The 27,925-nt window shown below is 40.5% G+C and overlaps 3 protein-coding genes across 4 annotated transcripts in view; 2 read left to right on the top strand and 1 right to left on the bottom strand.

The window, feature by feature from the left end:
* usp43b (ubiquitin specific peptidase 43b) overlaps positions 1-11,766 on the top strand; it is a 69,489-nt gene extending 57,723 nt beyond the window's left edge. Inside the window, exons 9-17 of one of the 2 annotated variants that reach the window (XR_014624002.1) lie at positions 1,808-1,911; positions 3,794-3,871; positions 3,973-4,102; positions 5,294-5,636; positions 5,778-5,936; positions 6,503-6,676; positions 7,530-8,672; positions 10,082-10,213; positions 10,854-11,766. Coding sequence is in view for 1 of the 2 variants with exons in the window: in XM_084372478.1 (XP_084228604.1) it covers positions 1,808-1,911; positions 3,794-3,871; positions 3,973-4,102; positions 5,294-5,636; positions 5,778-5,936; positions 6,503-6,676; positions 7,530-8,672; positions 10,082-10,092 (2,142 nt within the window). In the remaining variant the exon portion in view is untranslated. Of the gene's footprint in view, positions 1-1,807; positions 1,912-3,793; positions 3,872-3,972; positions 4,103-5,293; positions 5,637-5,777; positions 5,937-6,502; positions 6,677-7,529; positions 8,673-10,081 lie in introns of both variants that reach the window. The other variant, XM_084372478.1, reaches the window with a different exon arrangement.
* Positions 11,767-18,714: 6,948 nt separating this feature from the next.
* mchr1b (melanin-concentrating hormone receptor 1b) lies at positions 18,715-20,847 on the bottom strand. Its single transcript, XM_084371035.1, has 2 exons — positions 20,679-20,847; positions 18,715-20,289 (listed from the first exon to the last, which is right to left on the bottom strand). The coding sequence occupies exons 1-2, from the start codon at positions 20,731-20,733 to the stop codon at positions 19,259-19,261; spliced, it is 1,086 nt and encodes a 361-aa protein (XP_084227161.1). The 5' UTR covers positions 20,734-20,847; the 3' UTR covers positions 18,715-19,258.
* Positions 20,848-22,317: 1,470 nt separating this feature from the next.
* The window catches only part of grb2b (growth factor receptor-bound protein 2b), a 35,766-nt gene continuing 30,158 nt past the window's right edge, over positions 22,318-27,925 (top strand). The window contains exons 1-2 of the mRNA XM_084372493.1: positions 22,318-22,561; positions 24,101-24,359. Coding sequence (XP_084228619.1) covers positions 24,282-24,359 — 78 coding nt within the window. The 5' untranslated portion in view covers positions 22,318-22,561; positions 24,101-24,281. The remainder of the gene's footprint in view (positions 22,562-24,100; positions 24,360-27,925) is intronic.

The following is a 27,925-nucleotide window of genomic DNA, read 5'->3' as shown; positions in this document are numbered from 1 at the left end:
TTCACTTATATTTAGATGAAGCCTGAAGTTCTGTCAGATCTGCCAGGTTGTATGATGGGAAGACGGAGGTTGTTGTACTGATGTAGAGAGAGAATGATAGTAAAAAACAATCTGAACCTAGTCTTAAAAAGTTCTTCTTCTCTGTATAAAACCTTCATTATCTGTGTAGTAAACTTCCCTTTGCTGCTATGATCCACAGGGATACATCAGAACTTACACAGACCATATGAAACTTAACTACAGTAGTCAATCTTCTTTCGATAACGCATATTGGATTCATAAAACCATTTCAGGCCACATTTTTATGGTTGGAAGTCTCTTAACTGAGCAGTCGTTTTGACTGATCGCAGTGAAAGTCTTGAGAAATGTTTCCGCTGCTGCTGCTTAAAAAGTCCTGAGCTATGTGTTCTCATTTTGCCATAATGAAACCATCTCATCATAGTTAAGCAAAACCATGATGAGTGAATAACACCACAAAACTGCAAGCATCAACGTTTCTCATTACAGTTGTGAATCAGTGTGGTGGCAGTGCTCATTTTAGACCTTAACGAGACTTAAGAGTTGACTGCCATGCGAGCAGCTCTGTGAGGCTGGACTTAAACACAGTGGTGCTTTTTTAGCTAAATGCTAATGTCAGCATAATGTAACGAATATGCCACAATGACAGTGCTTACATGCTGATGTAAAAGTGGCAAAGTATTTACCAGTATTTGCCTGTTAATATAGCAAGTTAGCATGTGAACATTTGCTAATTGGATAAAAAATAGTTTAGTGGACGTGACACCACATGGAAGAGGAATTTAGTACAACTTGAAATAGTTTATGTGAAGCAGTTAAGCTGCAGTAACCAAACCAGTAGCGATTCCAATGTGCCGCACCCGTGTTGTTTAGTTAGTAGTACAACTCAAATCAACAAAATCAGAGTCTGATCTAAATGGTATCGAGCTGTAACAGCTAATAGATTCATTAGTTGTCTTCTATTAAATGTTACAATTGTAGCAAAAAAGGACCCAACTGCAGACTCCAGGCAGACAATCAGTGAGACAAGCTTTAACGATTAGCCAATATCAAAAAACAGGCAGAAGGAAAACACCAAGAGCCAAAGAAATACAAGACATTTGTAAACTAAACCAAGTGCAAACCAAAACACAGAGCAAACACAGACAATCTGATAATTGACAGGAAAAACACACGGACTAAATACACAGGAGGCTAATCAGGACAATCACAATGGAGGGAAAACAAGACAAAGACAGGAAGTAACACAACATGACACTTGAGGATGAACCTTACAAAATAAAACGGGAAACAATGAAACTGATTCCCAACATCATGACATAAATTTAACAACCAACTATTTTGATAATTATTTAAACAGTTTGTGTAATTATTTACCAAACTAAAAGTATAAGTTCTCCTATTCCAGCCTCTTAAATGTGAATATTTTCAGGTTTTTCACTCATTTATAGCAGTAAACTGAATATCTTTTGGGTCGACAAAACAAGCCATTTTAGAACGTTTTCTTGGGCTTTTGGAAACACTGATTGACATTTTTCGCCAGTTTGTGACACTTAGATCAATCAACTAATTGATTTATTGAGAAAATCGACAGATTGATTAACAATGAAAATAATCATTAGTTGCAGCCTGAAGAGGGTCCACAATATTTTAAACATATAGTATTTGAGGAGAGGATGTGTTGGACATATAAAGTCCTGAAGTTTATAGTCTTGTTATGAGAAGCATAAACATACTCTGATGCCATGTCTATGACTTTTACAGTGTTTTTGTTGTGCACTTCTTTCAGAACACCAGAGTGCTGTTCAACATCCGTGTGGTGGGAGGATCAGCATTTTACAGCTACCTGTCACCTCAGGACGGGCGGCCACTCTACCACCCTGCTGTCGACAGGTGAGGGTTTTGAAAATACATTAATATTTCATTCTGGTGGAGAGCTGATGTCACACACATGAGCACATTCAAATTAACATTCAAACAAGTCCTGCTATTGAGGATGTGTTAATTGATATTTGCCCTCCATCACCAGAGCTCATCATACATATAACTGGCATTTCTTTACTTCCACCGGGTTTTGCTCTGCACAGTTTGGGGGGTGTTGATTGCACTCCCCGCTGAATCCTGAAAGCCTGTTCGGCCAAATAAAAGTGTCTGACCACTCATGCAACAAAAACTCTTCAATGCTCTGATGCAAGTGTGTCTGACAGGAATATTTTTGGACACATTTCTCGAGTAGGTACACATCCTCCCATATCCTCCATGTAATATCTATTTCTGCAGGTGCAAACAATGTAGGCACTCAGTGACCTCAGTGACTGTCAGAGCTGGCTGCCTGTCTGGACATTACATTGACGTCTATTATTAGACCAGAGGGTTATTGGATTAGTCTAAATGTGTTATTTTGTTGTAGAATTACTGTTATTATGGTCAGAACTTTCAACGCTGAGATGACCCAATGTCCTCACAGGCTCATTCAGATTTAATCTAATGTGATCAATTTCAATGCAATTTAAGTCTGTTTTGATCTAATAAAGTGTTACTTAAGAAAGGCTACAGGCAGACAGCCAGTTATTGAAGACGTTTTGACATGAAAACAAATGTTACACACAAGTCCAGCAGTTTGCGATGATTAGCACAGTCTAGAAATGTGCAGACATTTTATCCATTTTCACAAATGCAGGTCTGATGGCCTTTACTTGCAGAAGTTGAATTGATGTTTCAAAGGGGCCTCTTGACAAGGTCTTGAAAGGACTTCCATTTGGGGAGTTGCTAAGAACAGTTCATTCATTTGTTGAATGGTGCTGATGGGGGCAAAATGCCACTGAAATCTTTTGAAAGGCAAATGTGCAGCACCCTGTATCCTAGAAACTAATGTAATGATAGTGTTTGAACTGTAATGATTCAGAAATATGCTCTGTTCCCAAGTCAACCCACATCAAACAGTACAAGAATGTACCAGTGCAAGTGTTTCGGTCTACTGTTTACTGCTATCAGCCTGTGTGATAAGTCTGTGTCTGTGTGTAATGTCACGTACATCACAGTGTTTCTTACTCTAGGAGGACATGTAATCTCTAGCATGTGCCAACCAATGGACTTGTAAAAATGTGCTAATTTTTCACCATTGTATGTTGGTCGAATCCACCACTTTCGTTCAAACTGAAATAACTCTGCAACTATCGGATAAGCAGCACCATGAGGATGGCTCCTGTGGTTTTTAGTGAAATCTCTCAAAACTCTTTCATTTCAGGGACATTTAGAAGAGACATTCACGTCTCTCTCAGGAATGACTTGTAACAACATTGTTGATCCATTAACGCTTCATATCATACTTTATCAAGTCAAAAATTCAACTTACTAACAATACTTGCTATTAAGTGGACTTTGAATGTGGATGATTTTGTCAATTTACTGTTGATGTGTTGAAGCTCAGCTGTGAGCTATGGAGGATACATTTATCTTGTACTGTAGCCTGAAATATAGTTGTTTACCTGAAACATCCACAACTGACTCCCCAATAAAACCCCACAGTCACTCTCTCACACAAAATTAGACACAAACAAGCGCATAGCATCTAATGCCGCTAGTGCTGTAGTAATCCTGACACCTAGTGGTTAAAAAGCCTCAATACAAGTGCCCTCAAATGATTCTAATAAGGTTCTTTGTACTGCACATTTACTGTAAATGTCAAAGCTAATGATGTTAAGCCACTTAATGGAATTTGTACAGATGCTCCTTCTTCTACACTGGATGACCTTTGACCTTTCATGTCTTTTAGAGCTCTGAAGCTGTGCGGCTCAGGAGGACCTCCACATGTGAAGCTCATCATCGAGTGGGAGATCAGAATCAAAGACCTGTCAGTTTGTTTCTTCATCACAGCCCACCACATATTTACTCCAGTGTTTTTCTCTATTAACTGACGTAAAACTACTTTCTGTGTGTTTCATATAACCACAGTCTGTTTGGTAACATTCATGAGGAGGTGGTGAAGGATGCAGAGAGTGTGAGGAATCAGCAGCAGCAGCACGTCCAACAGTACAGCTGCACCTTGGATGAGTGCTTCCAGCTCTACACCAAAGAGGAACAGGTAGTCAGCCTGTTATCATTTGATACATGCAGCAACCAGTGGCTCCATCAGGAGTGTTGATACTGAGCCTCCTGGGGCTTATTTAGACAAATAGTAAATTACAGTTACTACTTACCTCATTACTAGTAGCTTCATTACTTTCCGTGACTTTTGGATTACCTGGATTGACAGTTCCTGTTTAAACTATGTTGCACAGATATTCAGAATGTGAACTGGTTCGCTTTTTCAGTCCTACCTGGATCAAATCACCATAGATTTCAAAGTAGATGCTTCTGAAATAAGGCAAAATGAATGAAGGACTACGTTGCTAATCATAATTAGCCATTTATTATTGTTATTGCAGTATTGAGAGCAAAAATGTATTCAGTAAAATCACCTGATCACCAAGAGCATGTAACCGTTCACACAGTTCTAGTGGTGGTCAGTTTGACTGTTCAAACTTGGTGGTCAGTGACTGCTGTTGACAGTGACTGGCTGTGATATTGCTGCTGTTGTTACCTTGTGTCACCACCCAGTGGAGCCACAGGCACAAAGATGGCACTGCAGTCAGTCTGAGCTCAGTGGAGGTTCCCAGTGTTGCTCCGAATGGGCCAGCTAACTATATTTTAGACTGAATGAGCAAACCTGTAGCCTTCAGTGGCTCAAATGCAGGGCTGATAAACAGTTACTTATTTCTAGTTTTCCAGTGCAGAAGTCACCTGTATTCCTTGACATGGAATATGATGAAACACCAATATGTGAACTGAGCACACTGAGTTACGTCTCTCATGCAATCGACTGAGTACGCCACGACAGAGGAAAAGTCTTGTTATCTATGTAAATACTAAATAAGTGACCTTGTTTAATATAGTGAATCATCTCTGCTCAGTATGCAAGGTGTAATCACAGGGAGACAGTAAAAGTGAACCAAAGTTGTAGCCATGGCAACAGCTTCAAAATGTACTTCCTGTTTCAAATAAGCCGATTTGGGCTGTGAATTTCCAAAGTTCTGTCAGACTTGATTTCAAAGAATATGATTACCTAGAATAAGAAAAAGAAACACAAAAGAGGTTCAGATTATGATTTGCCGGATCGAGTTGGAGAGGCAAAGAGTTTTTTGTGGCTCTGTCAGGTTAATGGCAGGAACGATTCTGTTCACTGAGTAACGGTTTATTTTACCTCCTTTCTCCCTACCTCCCTCTCCTGCATCAGCTCGCCCCTGATGACGCCTGGAAGTGCCCCCACTGTAAGCAGCTGCAGCAGGGCATGGTGAAGATGAGCCTGTGGACGCTCCCGGACATCCTCATCCTCCACCTGAAGCGCTTCAGGCAGGTGGGAGAGCGGAGGAACAAGCTCACCACCTTCGTGCATTTCCCCCTGGCGGGCCTGGACATGGCGCCTCACATGGTGAACCGCAACCACGGCACCCATCCGCCCCCTCTGCAGCCCAGCTGGAAACAGTCCCGACGACCTGACCTGGCTCCGCCAGACTTCCTGTACGATCTGTATGCTGTGTGCAACCACCATGGAGGAATGCACGGCGGACATTACACAGGTCTGAATAACTCAAACCTTCTGTAGGAAGGCCTGTAGCAACAATAGTAACATTTACCTCATTTATTCAACAAAGATGTGAAAGACAATTCAATATAAACATGACACGTGTAGGTTATTTCTTTCAATTATGTTGTTGCAGCCTTCTGTAGGAACTCTGTGGATGGCCAGTGGTACAGTTATGATGACAGCAGTGCTGAGCCGGTTCCTGAGGCGGAGGTGAGCACACGTGGAGCTTACATCCTCTTCTACCAGAGGAGAAACACAATCCCTCCTTGGTCTGCCAGCTCCTCAGTCACCGGTTAGTCCTTTCAAATTCTCTGGGTCAGCTTGTTATGTTGAGAACAGTCAGATGGAAGCTGCTTTACATTCTTTTGATAAACCATAGAAATAATGAAGGGACTGTGGGAGTATCGTGACACTTTCATCATCATTATTTACAGTATGGCCTGCGAAAATGTGCAGATTTCCCCTCTGTAATTTCAGTCTGCCAGGATTGTTTGATGTCCTGCATCAGGAGCATCAGTGTGAATTTTCAGTGTAATTTGTTTGTAGCACATTAAAGAAGGTTCACAACGATTGTGGAGAAAAACTGACCCGTTCCCAGAAAAGGTCTCCATTTCCTGGAGTCGCAGCAGCATTCATCTTCATGGTGTCAGCATAATGAGGGTGTTCACAGATGGATGGAAATACTGATGATCATGATGTTCACATTTGCAAAATCGATGCTGAATTGAAAACCCTTCTCCCTGACCGTGACTTTCGTGAGATCAGCAGATGTACATCTCTATGACTTCCTGTGGCTTGTTTTTAAATGAACGTGCAAAAAACACAAATTCCAATTTCTCTTTTCTTTCTTTTTTGCAGGTTCCACCAGCTCCTCCACCTCTGACCACTGGCTGGTCCGTCTGGCAGGGGGTAGTAAGAGGGGCAGCGTGGTGTCAGGAGGACCTGTCCCTGGACCTACAGGGCCCGTACAGGCCCCAGAGTCTCCTGAGCTGCCAGTGTTTAGAGATGAACTCCCTAAAACAGTAGAAACAAGTAAGTACCTGGGGTAGCATCTATTAGGATTTAACTGTCCTGACAAAAATATGAAAATACAAAATTTAATGTCAATTAGCAATAGTAGGAAATGTAGGGTTGGTGTCAGCATGAACTTAATACAGCTTTGACAACGCTGTAGGAGAGTGAACCACAGACAGTGAGGCGGCTAACAGCACCGCTGGATTACATGTTACATCATTTCCTGTGAATCTGCCCAGCGTGTGAAAACAGTCTGAATCCAGTGCAGGAATGGTGGACTCCACCACTGACAATTAAAACTACTATACAGAGGTCAACAGAATGTGACTATAAGGAATCCTTATTGCTGAAAAAAATCCAAATATAAATAGAACAAAAAACAGAATTAGACTTCATAGAAATGTAAGGATTATTCTGTGACTTTTTTTTTTCAGTATCTTTTCCAAAACATTTTTTTTTTAGCTTTTGGTAATGACAAATTTTAAACAAATACAAATAGATGAAATAAAAAGAACAGCACCAGTTATGTATATGGTGATTTATGTACGTCACATCTATCAGCATGTGTGTAAGACTTAGACCCTTTATATTTACATATTTTTTCATATTAGTTTTATGTAAGCAGGCCACCAGTTGAATAGGTCTGCTCTATATGTTCTTGTATCAAAGTGAATTAAAATTAAAATACCTTTTTATTTCATCAACTCATTTTGATGCTTGTGTATTTTATATTTTGTATACAAGCATACCAGTATTTCACAAGCTGTCACTGATAAATCATTTGTAAAACATACTAAAATATATTGTAAGTAAACCTTTGTAGGTATAGTAGTAGGTGGGTAGTAATAATGTACCGTGTCTTTTCCTCCAGATGGGTTTGAAGCCAAGCCGTTTGTCCGTGGGACCCAAGGCAGGAGTGTAAGCATGAGATCACCAACTAAGCCCAAGGAGACCCTCAGCAAAGTTCTGCCACTGCGGTGGTCTTTTGGCTCCAAGGACCGCATCAAACCCCCAGTCCAGACCCAGCCTGGAGAGCTGGTGGAGTACCTAGAGTCTGGGCGCCGGCCACGATGTACCAAAGACCCTATCATAACACTGGTGGCCACCCCACCACAAAGGAGTGCCAAGGGAAGAGCCTTTGAAGTAGGACATGACTGCAGCTCACCTAGTGGCAGCAGTCTTAGTTGTACAGACAGACTCAGCTCGGACACTTGTTACTCCCCCAAAATACCAGAGGGACAGAGCAGATCATGTGTGGAGAGAGGCATCAGCCATGGAGTCTGTAACAGCAGCAGGGCTGCAGCCAGGGATTATGGGTCTCTGAGGCAGAGGTCATTAAAAAGAACAAGGCAGGACCAGGGCAGGACCCTGGACCTCCAGTTTCAGCTTCAGAGAGGGGCCATTCTAGCCGGTCATATCAGCCATAGTGCACCTCCAAGTAGAGATTCCACATTGAGAAGGACCAAGTTCCAGGCAGGGGTGACCTCTAGGGCACAAAAAGACTTGTTACAGATGGTCCTTCATCCTGAGGACAGGAGAGGGCAGAGGGGACAGGAGGGCCGCAGCCACGAAAGCCTCTTGTCTTTTTTCAAACCTGGTTTCATGAAGAAAGACATTCCTGGGTCACCAATCAAGGTACAAGACAGGCGTATGAACAGCCACGGACAACTGGGAAGGCTGGCAAGCACGAATTTAGCCAAACTGTCGCTTTCCAATGGAACGCTGACCACAACGGCGCTAGAAGAGAGGAAGACCGGCGTTGTCCCGAGCTGTGACAACCATAACTGCAAAGTACAGCTAGTCAACGGACAGGCCGGAAGTCACGACCCTGTGGACATTAAGCGTGCTCACAGTTCCAGTAACATCCAGACCAAGCTGGATCTGTCCTTCCGCAGGTGTGCCTCCCTGCAGAGGAATGGAGAGGTGGTGGCCCCTCCAGCCCACCGCGTCCTGCTGGCGGACAAGCCCAGCTACGCCACTCTGCAGCGGACTCGATACAGTACCACCTCCCTGGGTAGGCATACACCCTGTTCTTGAGCTCACAGTGCAGGCTAGGGGTGTCACGATATACTGGTATCGACAATAACCATAAATCAATACCATGGTAATAACAGCGCCACCTTAATCATTTCAATTTCCTTTTGTTTTTGGTGGCAATGCACCATAATGCTGGTTGCTACCCAACATAAAGCAGAAAATAGAGTGTGTGGCTACTCCTGCCACACAAGATCATGTCACAGGAGATGACAAACAAGAGTGAGACACTCTACCAGCACCTGAAAAATGTGCATTTGGGAGTTTATTGGATTCTGTAAATCTTCTATAGCGACAGTGTCGTTATCGTGACTTCTTTTGGGCACAATAATTAAACAATGTAGTGAAAATCTGATATTGTGACAGCCATAGTGCAGGTAAGCTAGGTTCCTTGTAGGGATGTTTGTGTCCGTGCGGTCTGACTGAATTTGTTGTTGTTTAGTTTGTTTTTGTTGTTACTTATTCTCCATTTGGTGTCAGGGAAACAAAGAAACCTTCAGTATAAAAAAAAACAACTGAACTGTTTTAAAGTAATTCAGCCCTCCATTACACAATCTTTGAAAAAGAATAAGTTCGTTAATGGAGATTCTTGAAACATACTTTAATATAACCTTCAGTAAATTCTTCAAGAACCATTTAAAACCGCTATACAACTACCGAAGTACTTTGTAACTATAGTGTAAGATTTACTTACTTACCTACACAATGAGAAGAGGTTTTTCTCCACTTACATAGCTTTACAAATGGAATGCATGAATGAATACATAAAAGCTCAGATGAAAAAACAATTTAAATGGTCTTCAACAGATAAAATTGAAGGCAGTGTAATAGGGAGATGAAAAAAAAAGCCTAATAGGTTTCCTTTCTTATTTTTTTAACAAATGATGCTTTTAAAAAGTGATGTGGACAAACAAACTATTTCAAAAAGAAGTGGTTCCCCAATGTCCTAGTGCGGTCACTACAAGTGTTTGGCTGATAGATCAGTGCATCCCTCTAGATAGGCTAGATAGAGAGCTGTTGAGGTTTGGCAAGTGTTGAGCATAACTAGGAACAAATTAGAGCACAGCATGGAAGATGCAATTATAGCACATCAGCTTTGTGTTAAAAAAATGTTGTACTCTGGTAAACAAAGAAATAACGACGATGTAAGCAGGATTTGATTTAGAAGCTTGCCTGCTGCTCTCATAATTTTTGTAGTTATTGGCACAAGTTCAGTCTTAGAGAATAAGAAAAAGGCCTTAAATTGCCGTGCAGCCTCAGTTTTCACTTCTCTTAAGTGTAGAGCTGAGTCTGTTTTATTGTGACAATTCATGTTAATCCTCCTGATAATTTTTTTGGTGACTATTAACATCATGACTGATTACTTTTTTCTGTTTTTTTCATTATAAGTGCCTCTGTGACAGCCCAGAATGACTATTGAACACTAGGACCTCTCTGCTGATTTCTCTACATGGCACCCAGAGAGGCTCCCCGCAGAAGGCATCGCTGGAAACAAAGTCTATCTTCTTGCTCCCCTTCATAGTACTGTTCTGAGTTCTTACCTGTGTGTGTCTTAAACTAAATCTATGCAGAGTTGAATTTACTAAGGAGAAATACTGCTGTAACTTGTTCTTTGTTCTTGTTTTGTTTTGTTTTAAAAAGCAGTCTGCTGTTGGATTTATTTCTGAATTTTAGTCAATATTTGAAAAGTGGAGTGTGATTTGGGGAATTTTTCATGTTTTAAGCCCATTATGCTTTCAGAAAACCAACATCTGCTCATGCTGGTTATGCGTTGGAAGCCATTCAGCTAATAAAAATGACAGATATTGGGCTAAAAAGTTTGACACTGCAAAAAAGTACTAACACCTGCACTGTAAATTGGCTGCTACAACAACATTTTTTGCTTTGTCATTTACTCTCATGTGTATGTTATATTATCAATGAACTTTCTTTTTTTTAAGACAAATAATCAATATTTTGCTACATGACAAGAACTTATATGCCACATTACATTGCTAATGTAGGAACAATGACATTGAACCATATAAGCAACAAGCAGGGTTTGTATTTCTGTGTTTCAGGTATCGATTGAGAAGGTTGTGGATTTTCAAAAGTCAGAAACATGAAATTGTTATAGCGTCCTTCCCCTAGAAATTGCTTTTTCTGTTGTTTTTTTCTTCAGGTTTGCTCTTTGGAGGGATGATGAAGAGCTTGGCTACATCCGAAAACAACAGGAGTCATTGCTGTGACTAAAAAGAAATAAAACTATCATCCTTCCCAGAAGGTTGCAGAGCATTAAAAGAGGGCTTTTGTTTTTCCACCTCTGCTGAGCAAGAATGTCAATTTATGTCACTCTCACTTTCAGATGGGTTTGAATTCTTGCAGATAAAATGCAAAACTATAGCTCAGTTTGAAGCAGTTTTCTTATCTGGGATTGAATAGAGGGTTCACACTTTTCGCACACACAGAGACACATAATTATTAATTCCCTGCAGCCACAGGGATGTGATGAGTCCTAGTGGTAGTCGTCCTTTATCACATTCACATAAACTGTAATAAAATAATCACCACAGATGGTGAAGCAGTTCGTGCTCCTGCTGCCTGTCTAATGTATATTTAATTCACAGTTTCTGTATCAGCACAACGCTCTTTGGTTTACTCATTCATTGCAAATGTGTCACTTGGGTTTACTGGGGAATGTAAATGTGAGCGTCTGGATTGTTCGCCGTCACTGTAACTGTGTTCACGTCTCATGTTGTGTCATTTAACGTTACTGTTTAACAACACTCTTTACCAAATGAAATGATAGTACATGAAGGATGTTTCTGAGACATTATTTGGGAAATATGGCTAGATTATATTTTATTATTAACTTTTTTAAAAGTCTACATTTTGTACCTGATGTGTAATTATGTAATTTAAGTACCAGATTAAAACTGTATGTTTCAGGTGAAGTCAAATTGATACATAGTGTAAGTTGGGTTGAATTGGTCACAACACACAAAGGTCCCTGTACTGGACTGTCTATAATGTCTGCTTAATGTACTGCAAGTTTTATGGATTGCAAATTAAACACAGCTTTTCTCACAAATGGATTCAGTGTAGCTGCGTGATGTCTTGGCAAAGTTTCAGCCTGTGTGCCAGTCTCATCGTTCTCATCTCTGGCTTAGCCTTAGTATTTGGATGCAAGGCAGGTGTGCTTCTTTGGTAGTCAAGCAACCTGTCAGCTACAGTAGCAGCACTCCAGAGCTCTGGTGATGGCTTGTTTCTCTGGAAACAGTGAACGTGAAGCCAGAGTATAGAGAGATTTCGCGGCTTTTTAAAGTGTTGATGAGTAGTTAGGTAAATGTAATGAATAGGGTTAATGAATGAGTGCAGATTCAATGCCAATGGCAAAGAAATGAATGCTATTAACTGGATTTAAAAACTTTTTGTTATGAACACCACATAGATGCTGGAAACAAAAAAGTTACTGATATTACCACAGAAGGAGGAGAATCTACACACTGGAATCACAGCTTCCTTTTACCTTCATTTTATTAGTGACCAGCTTCAGGACTTCTTTAGGCAACTGAGGGTTATAGACAGCAAAAGGACCAGTGACACACTAATCTTTTAAGACATCTTTATTAGAAAGAAAATGAAAAAATACAAGCATAATTCAAAAGACTTTCAATCAACAGGTCATAAAAGATATGATAAAAATATCAAACACTACTTTGATTCAAGTAACACGGTGGAAGCCCCAGGTTAACAAGACACTAGGAGGTAATAAGAGTCATTAAAAAGCGTATCCACCCATCATCTATAACCACCTCACCTTCACTTGGAGACAATCTAAGCTGAAACCAGGCGACAGGCTGCCAGCTTATAACAGGACTGACATATAGAGACAGCCATTCACACGTTCACAACGTTCAAACCTGGGCACTGCAGAGTTGCCTATTAACCTACCTTGCATGTCTTTGGACTGTGGGGGAAAAAAGGAAAATTCACACAGACAGGCTCAAGCACAGAATCTTCTCGTTGTTGGTACAGTGTTAATAGCTATTTTATTGTTAAAGGTGCAGCGTGTAAGAACTGTTGAATTCATGGCCTACTCTAAATAAATGGGCTAGGGTGCCCACTGGCTCAGTTGGTAGAGCAGGCGTCCCGTGTACAGAGGCCCTGTCCTCGCTGCAGCGGCCCAGGGTTTGAGTCCGACCTCTGCTGCATGTCAAAAATCTTTTAAAAACAAAAAAAGGCTAGGGAGCAGCATATCACCGGAGTAACTGTTAACTCTAGCAGCAGCTGCAGTCTCAGTGGTTACTCTGGTTTAGCTCAGTTAGCCATGTAGCAAGGGGTCCTATTAGCTGACTCGAGTATGTGAGCTGGAGCAATGGGGGGTGCTGGTGTTAGCACCACTAGCTTTGCAGCCTCTTTGACAGAATGTCAACACTAATATTTCTTCACAGTTTTGTTGATAGTCTTAGTTATTTTTCTGTATTATCTTACATTTTCAAGTCAATTCTTACATATTGCACCTTTAACAAACAATGACATGCATATATTAAGCAAGTATGTGTTGTAACGTTGCAACTGGTGTTTGTAACACTTTGTAAATGGTTAATAAATACTGTGTAGTTATCTATAAACATTAACTGGATGGCCATTAAAAAGTGGCAACTGATTATGAACCTTTATAATTGCTTAAAGAGGTCATATTATGCTTTTTGGGTTTCTCCTTTCCTTTTTTGTGTTGTGTAGCATTTTTGTGCATGTTAAAGGTCTGCAAAGTCAAAAAGCCCAAAGTCCACGCCAAAGGGAGTTAATGTCTCCCACAGAAAACACTGCTCCTGCACTGCCTGAAACACCTGGTTTGGAGTCAAGCCTTTACTTCTGTAACTTATGTGCGTCATTATTGCCGTTATATAAATATAGGTTTTTATATATTTATTAGAAAATATAAACACTCCACTCAGTTAGCAGACACACAGTTGCTACTGCTGTAGCTGCGTTATTTTAGATCACACTACCTTGCTCAGCATGACCCGCCTTGATTGGCTACATCCTGCCCGTTAAGTAATGCACCTGTGCAACTCTCACCAAAGATTGAACAGAGGCAAGATGTCTCACTCTTTAGCTAAAACGGACTGTTCAAGACACAGTGTGAAAAGGGGTGCTGCAGCAATGCACCATATGAGAAAAATAATGTTTTTTGAAAATGAAAGTATGTAAACCTATTCTACTAGGAAAATAAAAGAATGAACCTGAACATTTGCAGAAGATGACCTCTTTAATTAATGTCACTGTTTGTTATAGATTTACCATGTCTTCATGATGCTTATTATAGTGTTACTATAAGTGTTACCAGCAGTTTTTTTAAGATATAAAAAGGGCCCTAAATTATCTGTAACAAAAAAAAGAATATGTGTGATATTCCACTTACAGTCTATTTGCATGACCAGTTTTTGATATTTATTGATTTACTGTTGATATGTGATTAGATGACCTCACATGTCACTGGTCATTTACATGCTGTATATGTATCCCTTATTTACTTTCAGCACTTTCCAGTAGCCAAACTGTTGGCAAGCACATGAGGGCCAGAAGTCAGGCTGAACAGCAACACCATCAAGATAAATAAGCAAATTCTCTGGAGGCGTTAAGTTGAAAATTTCCATGAAGATGCATTATTCATTGTTATATTCTCATTGAAACCATGCACTTCTTAAAATTACTGGCAGCTTCAGTAATGTTTATTCTTAGTACACACCAGCTGACAATGTAGAGAACAAAATGAGAAGGTTTATATACATTGCCTGTATTTTATCACATTTTTTATTGTTTACCCAGTTATCTGAATTCACACAGCATCACCATTATGATGTGAAGACAGTTTACATACAATGATCTGTGGATTATTGCAGACACTTTATGTAAAAGAGATGCTTCATTTAGTCAGCCTCTTAGAGGCTCGTGCACGTAACGTATATTGGCCTATTGGTCCAATGTACGGTTAAGCCTATAAGAGGCTCACTCTGTTCTTTAATAACACTATAATGTCAACCATGACGTCACTCATTTAGCCTCCAATCAGGGGGTCTGTGTGCACTTCTAATTTACTCGGTTGCCTATTTGTTAAAATGAAAAGGACGTCCTGTTAATATGCAAATTTCTGCAGCTAGGTGCTCCAAATTAGATCATCGACTTTAGAGAAGACCTGCTGTGCATGTAAATGGACTCTGCCATAAACCTGTTTTCCAGTTACTGTGTTTACATGATTATGTCTGCTACGCACACACACACACCTAGACAAAATAATGCCCCATATGGATCTAAAAGTACCTTTCAGAAAAATGGAAGGTTGCACAGAGGAGGTGTGCTGGAGCAACCGCCACACTGAGCCTCTGATGCTTCATTTGATGTCACAGGAAAGAGCACTCACTGTCTCTGCTGCAGAAATGTCCACTTTCTTTATCACCAGAACACACACACACACACACACACACACAATACAATGATCTATACGAGAGAGAATGCTGTTTATTTGAACGTGGGCTGATTGGACACTGGACAATTCACTTCAAAATGCATAGGCTACAAATGAAATGTGACTCAGAGGGGTGGGCAGAAAATGTACTGTCCCCCTGATGACCAGGCCGTGCTGCTTCTTTTTTTCTGTAATCGACAAATTTAATAGACTTCTCTCTGCCTCAAAACTGACTAATCTGCTCCATTTGTGTCGATCCATCATTTCACAGTAAATGAGGGATACATTGTAGAGGTATAGCCACTTACTGGCGACATGTACAGAATCAGAATTTTTATTTTGACTTATCTCTGCAGACTCATGGTGATTCTGTCGAGTAATCCACGTGTGATTCTCATTTAGATAGGCCGGCCCTGCTTCTGGCTTCCTCGTCTGTTAAATCAGACGTCAGCATGAACACATCAGTGCCTCAGGATGGATGGGACAGTTAGACAGTTAGGCACAGCACTTCAAAGATTTACATTGGTGTATTCTAGCTTGAGGATAGAATATTTTACAAAAAGTGAACAGGCATCTTCCCCAAAAATGTTGAACTCTTCCTTTAAAGCACATTGTTTATCCTCACATCTTTTGCTGGGCTAAATAACATCCAGTGACATTGATCCATGCTATGAATATAGTCAGCATGACACAGCAGAACTGGAGGTTGGTCCCTGACAGAGGACCAAACTCATTACAGTGAAGGTAATTGCTATTTTTGCTCACGCAGAGATCTGTGTGATGGCTGCTGGTGTGTTGTTATCCTGAGGCCATTACTGCCGCTGCCGCTTTGTCACCATCACCAAAGGGTGTCATTGTTTAGAATCAAAGGGAATGCAGACACCTGCTTGTGTTTCATATTAGAGCCCCTAAGTGATGAATGAAACCTAACCTGAAGGCATCTCTGCAGGCATCTAAACCATCACATTAAGTGGATATTTTTGAATGTTTATTGTTTGTTATAAAAAAGTAAATTTCACATGGGGCGATGGGCATTACTGTGCAGCCATAATTATGTCTGTTATCAATCGTCTGAATTGGGAAAATGAGTTTCGTCTGAGCTAGATTTGAAAATTAAACTGGCAAACCATCACCGGACTCAGCAAAGAAAGAATTCCTTGGTCGGGGAGAGCTTGCTGCAGTCAGAATCTGCTGCTTGACGCTGGCATCCTAAAGAAAAAAAACTTGAACCAATGAAAATTAAAAACACAGTGATGAAGTGAAAGTCTCATATCCTGAGAACTTTATCGTGGAAATCTAGTGAGTGGAAAAGGCTGAACTGAGTGTCATGCATCGCTAATCAAGGGAAGACAACCTGTGTGAATATCTTATGAGTGTTCAAAATATTATGGACGCTCACTGACTTCCATTAGTGATAACGTTGATTCTTCATAAAAGCCTTTATCCCCAATTGATTTCCTGCATTGGCAACCAGAGACAACCAACAGCAATGGACAAAAAACAGTTTGTTCACAGGTTTTTACAGACAGCTGGAATGTTCTTCATGCAAAAGAATGTTCAAGACATCAGTGTTTTTACCAGTGTAGTCTGCGCCTGCAGAACAAACTCATATTTTGTTTTTCAGTTGTGTATTCACTGAAATCCCACAGCAGATCATTTATAGCAGTGGGCAAAATACTCTCTCGCCATTCACCGAATTTAGAGACATGCGTCCACGTCTTTGTGGTACTTTTGTCTCTTTGCGGTTGTTACACTTCTCTTTGTGGACATTTTGTGTCTCTGTGGTTGTCACACTTCTCTTTGTGCCCATATAGTGTCTCTTTGTGGTTGTTCTGTGCCTCTATAATGACTTTCCATGTGCTGTGAATGTAAAAGCCCAGCCCAGGGATGTGTTGTGACCTGCTGCTCTCTATGGTTCACAGTAACATCAGCAGTTACAGTTTGGCAGAAAGTGAGAGAATGAAAAGTGAAAATAAATTAAAAACACCCTCCATTCATAAACACATTGTGTGCCATGAAAGAGTAGAAATCTTATTTCAAGGAGAGTTAAAGCTTCACCACATGGTATTATAAAACTATCAATGCACTGTTATATAAACCAGTTATAGAATGAATGTACAGTATGTGTGGAAAAAAATATTAATTACATTTCTTTCATTAAATAACATTTTATGACAGTAACAAATACATATTCCGCATCGGTTTCTTCCAGCATGTGTTGCTTGGAGGAAACATTGAAACACAAGACTGAGTTTTTATAGCTGCACTGTTAAATAAATGCAGGTACCAAGGGAACAAGAACTGATGAATAAGTGTCGTGCTGAGAGTAACGAAGGTGGGCCCAAAAGCAAGACACAGCAGGCAACCATATCAATAGTAGAACTTTATTCCAAAGTAAATCACAGGAAGAGGTTTAACAGAACAGCAGGAACGGGAAAACACAACAGACGACTCATCAAAGCTGAACTTAACGACCGATCGTTTTATCGGCACATTGTTTGTAAAGGCTCCTGTAACTGCAGTCTAATCAGAAAAAAAAATCGGTTTTGGTCTCAATATTATCAGCCCTGTCAATCATTTAGGGGAAAAATACCATCAGCTGCTCTCTGAAGTGTGTTGTTTCATTTTCTGGAGGCATTTCTTCATCAGAAGTCACACAACGTAGATACACTGGGTTTTTGGGGAGGTTAAAAAGAATTGGTACGTTCTGTGCTGGTACAGTTAACAAGTAATTACATTGTACATCGTGATGCATTATATACATTTCTCAACTTGATTTAGTGCTTGGACTTACTGAAGCGTACATTTATTCCGCAAGCTGACCGTACACTTGAGCTAAATGCACACAATATCCCAACTTGCAAACAAAAAAAATGTTTGATGTTAGTTCCAGACTGTGACAAAGAAAAAACCTAACACAAGGACAGAGAAGACATTATCATGTCAATGCCATGTAATCCTGGCTTTATTCCAGTATTCAGCGGGTGATACTTCAGATCACGCAACATGACATTTTGATATGCAGTCATTCAGTCACCCCACTGTGAAAAGCTTGAAGAAAAGAAAGAGACAATGCTGCCTTCACCCTCTCAAGTCTGAAATGCCACAGCATACTTTTCTTCCATTTTAAGCTTTATATATGGCCTTTCATGCCACTGAATGAAGATATTTCAGTTGTATTCCACTCTTTATTGACGCTTCTGCTGACATTAATTAACAGTAAAAAATAAGTTATAAAACCATTTAGTCATCTCTATCTCCGTGAGCACATTTTAACAGTTAAAACATGCAGCAAGTTACAATAGACACGCCAAAGTGTATATCTTCTGTCACATCACAGTAAAAGATGCCCACCTAAATACACAGACATCTGTTAAATATGCATGCATAAACAATCTGTTAAAAGACAGTTTTTCTGCAACAATAAAAATATCATTAAAACAAGTAATTAAAAAGTTAAACATTTACAGATTGTGTTTTCTGTTCAGAGGAGGACTATTAGTGCCATAGTCATCTTGGTCACAACAAAATACTAATGCAACCAATACTAATCACAGCTTGCAACATGCTAACAGCTAGCACAGTTAGATTCTATTAAAACGTCATTTAAAAATCATATTTCAGATCATAAAAATTATAATCTTGAGGTGCAGAACCATGTGATTTTATTTTGCTAGAATGTATTATTCATTTTTAGCCTTTAAAGCAACATTAGGTAACTGTTTCACCTTAAACTAACAGCTTCAAAATCATGTTTTGAATGTACAGTGTCTTGTAACAGGGTGAATGGTGTCTCTGTCTCAGCCACTCTGCCTCCCATCACTTGTTTCTGCGCTATGTAACTTCAGTGCGAGGGTAGGATCACGGCGTTACATACATGTTTACTTCAACATACAGGTTTCCAACACATAACACTGTTATGACGTAATGAGTTTTGTTTGTAGTCAGCACCTACATTACATCTGAGAAGTTGTTACAGACCTGGGAATGGTAGAGTCACATCGGGAACGATTACCCCTCTTTAATTATGCCTTCATGGACACAGAAGTATTTGTCACTAGTGGCAGCTGGAGACTTGTTGGTAATGTTTCTGGATGGGCACACTAGTGTCCATCTCAGTGCACAGCCACAGTAACAGGCAGCATGTTTTGAAGCAGTTCCCTTGATGAGTGCAGGTGAGATGGATGGAGGTTGTCTGGTGCCATCCTCAGACTCATGTTGCCATCAGCCAGAGCAGGGGCGACTCTGAACGCCCGGTGGGATGGTCGGATGGCTACGATGAACTTCCTCTTAAACGTGTCACTTAATACGATGTAGATAAACGGGTTAATGCAGCTGTTGGCGTAGCCCATGCTGATAGCAATGTTGTAGGCGTACAGGAAGGCAAAGGTGGGCCGCTGCACTCCAAGGTGGGCCAGCTGCAAGATGTAGTAGGGGGCCCAGCACGTGAAGAACGCCAGGCATATGGCCACCGCCATACGGGTCACCTTTCTCGTCCGCACCCTCAGGCTGGGCTGGGGCAGTGGGGCGACCGTAGCTGACATGTTTTGGAGAATCTTGAAGAAGACCCCGCAGATGACCACCCAAGGCAGAGCAAAGGCCAGGAAGAACTGGTAGAGGGTGAACCAGTATGTATCTGTGGCTGGGTTTGGCAGCAGAAGAGCACAGCCGACTGAGCCATCCTTGAGAGGCATGAGTCCTGTATACATCCACACTGGAGTGATGGAGACCAGTGAAAAGACCCACACCAGAGCTACCGCCGCCCCGGCCACGAAGGGGGTTCGAACGTGTTTGAAGCGAATGGGATGGACTGTGGCCAGGTAGCGATCCAGGGTCATTACAGTCAGGATGTACGTGCTGACAATCTGGCTGTTGGAGTCCAGCGCTGTGATGACAGTGCACATGGTGCCACCAAAGCACCAGGAGCCATTGCCCACAAGCTGGTGGATGAGAAAAGGCATGCCGAGGAGGAAGAGGAGGTCTGCGATGGACAAGCTGAAGATAAATATGTCTGGGACTGTTTGCTGGGAGCAGAGCTTGGTTTTCTTCACAATGGTGTAGATTACGATGCAGTTACCAAAGATGCCAAAGAAACAGATGACACCAAAGATGCTGGGCATGAGCACATTGTTGTACTGCTCATGTTCTGGCAAAAGGGTTACAAACAGAGTAGTCTTTGTTAGTTGTTAGTCTGTGAATCTATTCTCCAAATATACCCTTTGTTTCAATTTACGTTTTTAAAAGTGCTTCTTATAAGATTATATTTTAGATGTATTAATGTAAAATATACACGTCCTCAACAAAAAAAGGAAGACCCACAATTTTTAAACAAAACTTACACATAGCTGCATCATATATAGCTCCAATACCAAAACCACTGGCTCGAAAGAAGAAAAGAAAAAAAGGTCACAAAGGATTATTAATTATTAATAATTCGTGAAAAATAAATTTACATTCGCGACACAGCAGTGACATCGTGGGCACGGCTCATTTAAAGGAGTTCATGTTAAATGGAGAAGAAAACAAACAACTTACCTTCTTCCGGCCTGAGGGGTGGAGGAGATGAATTCGACATGTAGGCAAAGTCCATCCTAAATATCTTCTGAGAGGTCAAAATAGTCTGCAGTGTATGATAATGGTACAACTTACAGTTTCCGAAAGAAATAAAGACTTAAGGCGTGGGGCACCATGAGAGAAGGAGCAAGAAAAGGATAACAAATATACATATAACCCAAAAAAAGGGGGAGGGGGAGTAAGAAAACAGCAGAGGAGGAGGAGGACGCGAGCTCGTTTACGTTGTTCAAACTTCTTCCACAGTGCACGCGACAGCTCACGGACCTATAAAGACCAAATAAACGACGTCACAGCTCTCTCAGGGGAAAGGAAGGCTGCAGCTTTACGTTGTCAGTGTGTAGAAACGTACAGGCTTTAAACTGAATACGGACCGACCGAGAGTGTGAGACATGGCTGTCTTTCTCTTAATGTCGTCTCCTCTGTAAATAAATAAAAAAAAGAAATAAAAAAAAAGATCCAGTCTACCTACTTTGTCAAATGCAGGCTATTTGTGAACTTAATGTAACAAAAGCCCCTCTTCGATAATAGTCCCAAACTGTTCACTGTCCATCACATCTCTAATACACTTCAGGTTGTCTGATACTAACACACGCCTAACGACTTTCCAGTGTTTGTCATACAAGATCATGGGAATTATTGTCCCTTGTTGTCTATACATTCTGTAATTATAGGCTATTTGTTGTCTCAAGGACGTATATACACATGCACCTTCAGCCTGCCATGCATTATTATTATTATTATTATTATTATTATTATACATTTTATTTAATAATTACTATTTACCACTTCTGTTGTGGCGTCTCAAAGCAAAAGATTGTCACGCGTGTACCATTCCGCACAGTTCCTGATCTATCCACTAGGTGTCAGTATTGTCAAGGTATTGTCGCACATCAGGCCTCCAAAGCTCACAATTCAAAGCAGATGTTCCAAAAATCAAAACAAGGAAAGACGGCCAGCTATTAGCCAAATCTAGGGTTATGCAGTGGGATAAAGGTAGCAGCTAGCACGCTAACTCGCCGCTGACAACATATAAGAGGATGAGGGCTACTTTATTTATTTATTTATTTATGTTTTGAGCAACTCGTCTGGCATATCTTCAGAATGGTGAGTGTGCACTATGTGCATATTTGAATAATATGGTCAATTTTTAATGAGAGGAACCAGCAGAAGAACTGCTGATCGCTGGTGGTTTATAAGGTAGTGTATTATATTCAACATAATAAGTAACTTTATCGAGAAGTTACAGCATGCCAGAACACTCATTGCAGTTTTCTTCGGGTTCAGCATATAATGCACTGACTGGTTTTATCACCTGACTGCTGATGTCAGGCACTGTAGCAATAGTTTGATGTAATTTAACACTCATAAATCTTGAAGCATTAAGATGCCTCAGCTGTATCTAGCCTATTTTATTTTATATTCTACCTCACCTTATGTCACGTTTTTGTAATATTTAATGAATTATATGAATCTGTGTATGCAGTTTAACCCTTTAATTTTAATCACAGTAGCACGAGGTTACCTTTAATAATTACAGGGGATAATGAACGCTAGTGGGACGGCAGTAACAGTTCTGTGGTGGGTTTGGCAGACAAGTGCAACAGACTGACAGGGAGGAGCTCCAGTCACAGCAGCAGGCAGACCCTCCCAGCGCTGTGGAAGGAAGCGGAAATAAACGTCGTAAACCTTATGCTAGTAGCTACGTTTAGGCTCCTAGGACGGGGTGTAAGCGACATCAGACGTACATCGTTTGTTGCCTCTCAAGAGGAAACGGGGAGCGGATAATCACACGATAAGGTGTTTGTTTGTTACGGTGGCAGCATCGAAACGGAATATCTCGAGTGGTGAGTTTTCTTTGTTCTTTCTCTTTACGTAAAGTTGTGTACTCTTTCCTTTCGCGACGCAGGCTAGGCAAGTTCAGTTAGGTTAGCTGGGCTAACTGTGCCACAGAGCTAGCAACAACAGCTTGCGCTATGAAAAAAAAGGTGTTTTCTTCCCTTTCACATTTGCCAACGTGAGGCTAGCTTACAGGCCTCGGGCGTTAATAAACATCTCGTGTTTATTTTGAAGTGAGCAGTTGTGTTGAGTAATGTCATCGTTGATTTTCCCGTTGTGGTAAATTAACGGGGTTAAGTTTGATATTCACACGGCATCGCAGTTATTGTTATTCGACCGTTAGCCGGTATGCTAGCTGTAGCGTTTCTAGAACACTGGGCGCAGGCTGTCTGTTGGAACGGATTCGATCCACCCGAACTCGCGTGAAAACGATCAAAAACACGGTCTGATGCTCAAAATGGCAGATTTCTACATGTTAAAATCTGACTTTGGTCTGACATTTAAAACATCTGGAGATGGCTGTAAACTAAAGAGGATTATTGCAGTCTGTCGCCGTTAGACCTCAGCTTCCCTTGTCATTACTTTGTCTTGGCTAACGTAACTTCTGTCACTGATGTGCTGTGTTGATCGCTTGTCTTCAGATATAGTGTGGCCATGGGTTGACTTGTTGACTGTTGTGTAACTGTAAACAATCGCCGCAGTCCCCTTTTAGGACATATTGTTTCGTTACTGTCAAAATACTTCTAGAAAAGCTTTGTTGTCGCTGTTTTGGGTAACTGTTAACATTATCTGTGACGAGATTGTTTATGTAAAATCCCAAACATTTGCATCTGCAGATTATTCTTTGTAAATTCATTACTCTAATGTAGTCATCTGGCTGGCTGTCAGATTTTAATGGCCTGATTGGACGCAGAGCTGTGCGCTATTAGTGTGAAGCCATCATTGCTGCACGGGAGCATGTTAGCAAACAACTTAATGAGATAACGTAGCTTTATCCATTTAACTCAGCAACTGTAGGTTTAGCCAGTGTATCAGTGTCAGCTCTGTTTAAGTAGGCTACCGACTTATCTGTGGTCCCAGCCAGGTGGTTGGCTGTCAGCAATTGCCACTGATTGTAGTAAACTTTGCGTCAGTATCCTGTCTTCTTATGAATGTTGCAGCAGCAGCAACATGTAGGCCTTCATCCGATTTCACTCAGGTTTGCCATTGGAGATGATCATTAGAGCTTGTGTATTGTATTTTGGATATTGTTGGGTCCTGAGAGAACAAAGCATGTTATGTCTGGACCACAAAATCACATTCTCATGACTACAGGAAAACAATAACTCAGAGAAAAAAAATCATTTGCACATTTTTTAGATATTCTTTGACCAAAACCAAAATTAGCGTTGTTTTTTTAAAATCCATTTATATATCTAAAATATGAGTCTTCATGTTTACGAACAAACATGTCTTGAACAAAAAACACATCTTCACTTACCTGTGCAGTCGTTGCTCCACGCTTCATTTTCAGTGTGATTCAGTACCACGTTGTCTCTTCTTCGCAGGCACCTTACTGTAACCTTTATGTGAGGTCAAAGCACTAAAGGAACGGGTCATAGACGGGAGGAGAGACTCGGACAGAAGCATCTGGCCACGGAAGCCTGGATACGTGTTTTTATTTTTTATTCAGTCCCTTAAAGACAACTACAGCCGAGCAGTTTTTTCCAGCACGCAGCAACAGCAACCATGGAGGCCATTGCCAAATACGATTTCAAAGCTACTGCTGATGATGAGCTTAGTTTCAAGCGTGGAGACATCCTCAAGGTAAGCGACAATTACTTGATCATTCAATGTTAAGGCTTGTCTGTATTACTCACAAGTACGCAGTTTATTTCCTGTGTGGTTAATCATATCCGTCTTGTCTATAAATGAAGGTGCCAACAACAGTTTACCAAGAGTTGCCTACATTAATTTAACACATAAAGGAGAAATGTAGTGTTATAATCATCACCCAGAAAAGCAACAGTATCTTATCTGTATCTTATGTTGAGATCGTTATTATCATTTATATTTCACACTGTCATACACTTGTCGGATGTATCTGTCAAACTTAAACGCAAATTTTCAAGAGAAGAGAAGAGAGAAGAAGGTCAGCAGGCTTGGGCTGTAGCCTCAAATCCAAAACACTACTATGTGATGGTATGCATGGTAATAACATGTGGCAACAGAGCATCAACATTTTAGGCCGAGATGCCGTGTGACCCACTGCATGATAGTATTCTAAAGGAGGTCCAATGATTAAAGAGGCAAAAGATGCAGGGTTTTTGTCTCCATTGTGAACCACCTAAAGTGCTCTCTGAAACCCAAGGCTTTCCCAGATCCCCAGGCATGAGCAGCTTATTCAAAGCCTTATGCTCTCCGGACGCCTGAAAAGAGTTTGTCACTCTCCGACCTTGATGAGATAGCGGAGTTGTTGCGTCAAAAGTCCATACTGCAATTTTCCTACACAATGATTCTCTTTGGATTTAAATGCAATCATCATAATCCCTCTGTTAAGAGGTCACGACGGGCAGGATGCCGAGGCGACAGTGCAGAGAAATAAGATAAACCTTCTTTATCTTCTCAGAAAATGTGCGAGGCTAAATAGTCAGTTTTTAAAAGATAATGCGTGATTTCAAGAATTCCTCTTTCTACCCCGTGGCTTTAAGGTCAGTCATTATTTTACTAAAAACGGACTGCCTACAGTGAAGATGGTTCTCAGAAATGCTGCTCTTAAGCTATTGGCTAATAATTGAGTGAATAGCCCCTTTTGTAAATGATACATTTCTAAAAGACCACACAGCTTTGTGTATTTTCAGTGTAACCTGTCATCCTGTTTTTATCATAACACTAAATTGTTTTTACGGGCAACATCTGCTTTGCCAGACATGCAGGTAGATGGAAAATTGTTGTGATGCAACATTAACAAACACATCATTTTTGATTTAATGTTGATATCAGTTCTTTCTACCAAAGTAAATTGTCCAATTTAGAAAATGAATGTTGTCATCATTACGACTTAGCACAGGACTATTTTTGCAGAATGTAGACGGGAACTAGAGAATTGTATCTGGTATTAAGGGATCAACAGTGAGCAGTAAATAAACATCCTCTAAATAGCTTTACCGTCATATTCCTCCCACCGAATCTTAATGCTGAAGGGCTTCTGCTTTCCACCTCATGTGAGATGAGACTGCCCCTGTGCAAATGATTCAGTAGCGTGCTGGAAGGCTTTATGACAGTTTGCATCAATGTGACAAAGTACCTTAATTTTATACGATCATATAATATACTGTATGTAAGGTAAAAGTCAGTTGTCATGGATGAGTTGGCTGTTCTATCGGGGGATGAGTGCTCTTCCCCCCCCCCCCCCCCCCCCGAATAAGAGATTTGAGGGGGGAGTTTTGATAAGATTTCTTATCTCACCAGGGGGCCTAGAGAGAGGGAGAGAAAGTCAGCTTAGGAAGTGCTGAGTTAAATATGAGTTCTTATTAAATTTGCATATGAGAACTGAAAGTACTGTACTTTTCCTCTAATTTTACAAGTTCACTTTCTTTTATAAAATCTCGTGCTTTTTACCAGATGGCAGAGTTCCAGCCAGTATGTTAATGAGAAATGCCCCAGAATTTTTTTTATTCCTTTTAATTTGACATCTTAAAAGATGAGATGTGCATATTGGTACAAGGGTAATTTAGACTTAACTGAATATTAGTCTGTGACATGTGTTTTACAATCAAGTCTAATGTTCTGCTTCTTTTCGTTCAATTTAGAAAGCCTAAATTGTTTTTCTCAGTTCCCCTTAAGTGTAGCACATTGTCACTCTCAATTCTTGATTTGTTTCCTTCCTCGCAAGATCCTTTTAATGTGTTTTCTAAGTCCTATACAGAGGCACTGTTCCCCAGAGCCTCTGCTTCTCTGTGGCGAGATAAAAAGCACGAGGCAGGTGTTACATATGGTCATTTAATATTAAAATTAAAATGAATTCGGATTCAGTCATCACCTATGTTTGAATCTCTACTTTGGCACAATGAGTTTTAATAATAATAATAATAATAATAATAACTGGCATGTAATAGCAGATAAAGCCATATCAGAAAATGACATCACTTTACTGTAATCCAGCCACTGAAACCAGGAAAAGACAACGCTTCTCCCCAATCACATTATAACCATATCCAAAATCTAAGAGACTATTAGGACTGCGCTTTATGGTGAAAAACTGTTTTGCGATTATTTTGACGAAATTGTGATTGTGGTATGATTTACGAATCATCATTTCTGCTTTACAACTTTCATTTTGACTGAAAAAACTTAATTCATGATGACATGACATTTGCTGAGGTCAGTGCCAATCAAACATGTTTTCTTACATCTGGAGAGCAAAATCTGTAGGCTAGGACATCTCTATAGCTCTACAGTACTTCATCGTACTGCTGTTTTGTGAAATATTTGACCTTTATCCAATATTTGCGGCTTTTTGCATTTTGCATATTGTGCTTAGCCATACTGCAGCTGCAGAGGATATATAGTCTTATATCATGATATAAGTTATAGATATAGGCCTAGTATATGAATAATATAACCAGCCCCACCTGACATACTTTGCCATTATGTGTAGTTGGAAAATGTCTGTCTTTGATGCCCATTCATGCTGCATACAATCTGGTTTTCAAATTAAAAGACAATTCTCATATGTTCTGGCCTTACATATTTGACAGCGAGTGGGTAACTGAAAGTGCACAGCCTTAAAAGCCACAAGAAATGCTTTACGTGTTATGTCGGTTCAGAGAATTTTGAATTTTGAAAATGGGGAAGGAAAGCCTGCACGAACATTGCCGCCAGCACTGTCCACATTTCATCTGAATCATTTGTTGGCTGCTTTGCCCACAGGACCAGTTCACTTTTTTGAGACCAAATGAATCGGCATGTCCGTCACATACCATCCCCCCTGCATTTCTTTTATCCTCTTTTCCTCCTTTGTTCCTCCTCATAGTACTAATACATTAGTCTCAAGTCTGAATGTTTCCCCCTCAGGTAACTTGTGAGAAACAGGATGGAACAAGCTCCTGTCATTCACTGGAACATCCTGGTTCTGGGGTGGACCCAAGCTACCACCTTTATTGAGCATGTAACTATAAGGCTGGAACTAAACATTATCCAGTGATCTAACTAGATCTAATGTCCCACCAGGATATCACTGAGTTTTTCATACATGTTATGGCACAAAACGTTAACTTTGCAGAGAGGAAAGCTGATATTTTTTATCTTTTTGTGGTTAATTATAGTAAAGATTAGAATGGCCCGGTCTCCAAAGTCCTGAAGATCAGTTTGTGCAATGAAGCCGACCTCTA

The sequence above is a fragment of the Pagrus pagrus genome, assembly GCF_965226575.1.
Source record: "Pagrus pagrus genome assembly, chromosome: 13".
Taxonomy (NCBI): Eukaryota; Metazoa; Chordata; class Actinopteri; order Spariformes; family Sparidae; genus Pagrus; species Pagrus pagrus.
This window is presented reverse-complemented; position numbering and strand designations above follow the sequence as displayed.

Excerpts from the sequence above, each read along its gene's own strand:
- mchr1b (XM_084371035.1), bottom strand. The coding sequence starts at position 20,733 with ATGGACTTTGCCTACATGTCGAATTCATCTCCTCCACCCCTCAGGCCG. Across the intron at positions 20,290-20,678 it reads ACCCCTCAGGCCGGAAGAAG|AACATGAGCAGTACAACAAT; the intron begins GTAAGTTGTTTG and ends CCCTTTTGCCAG.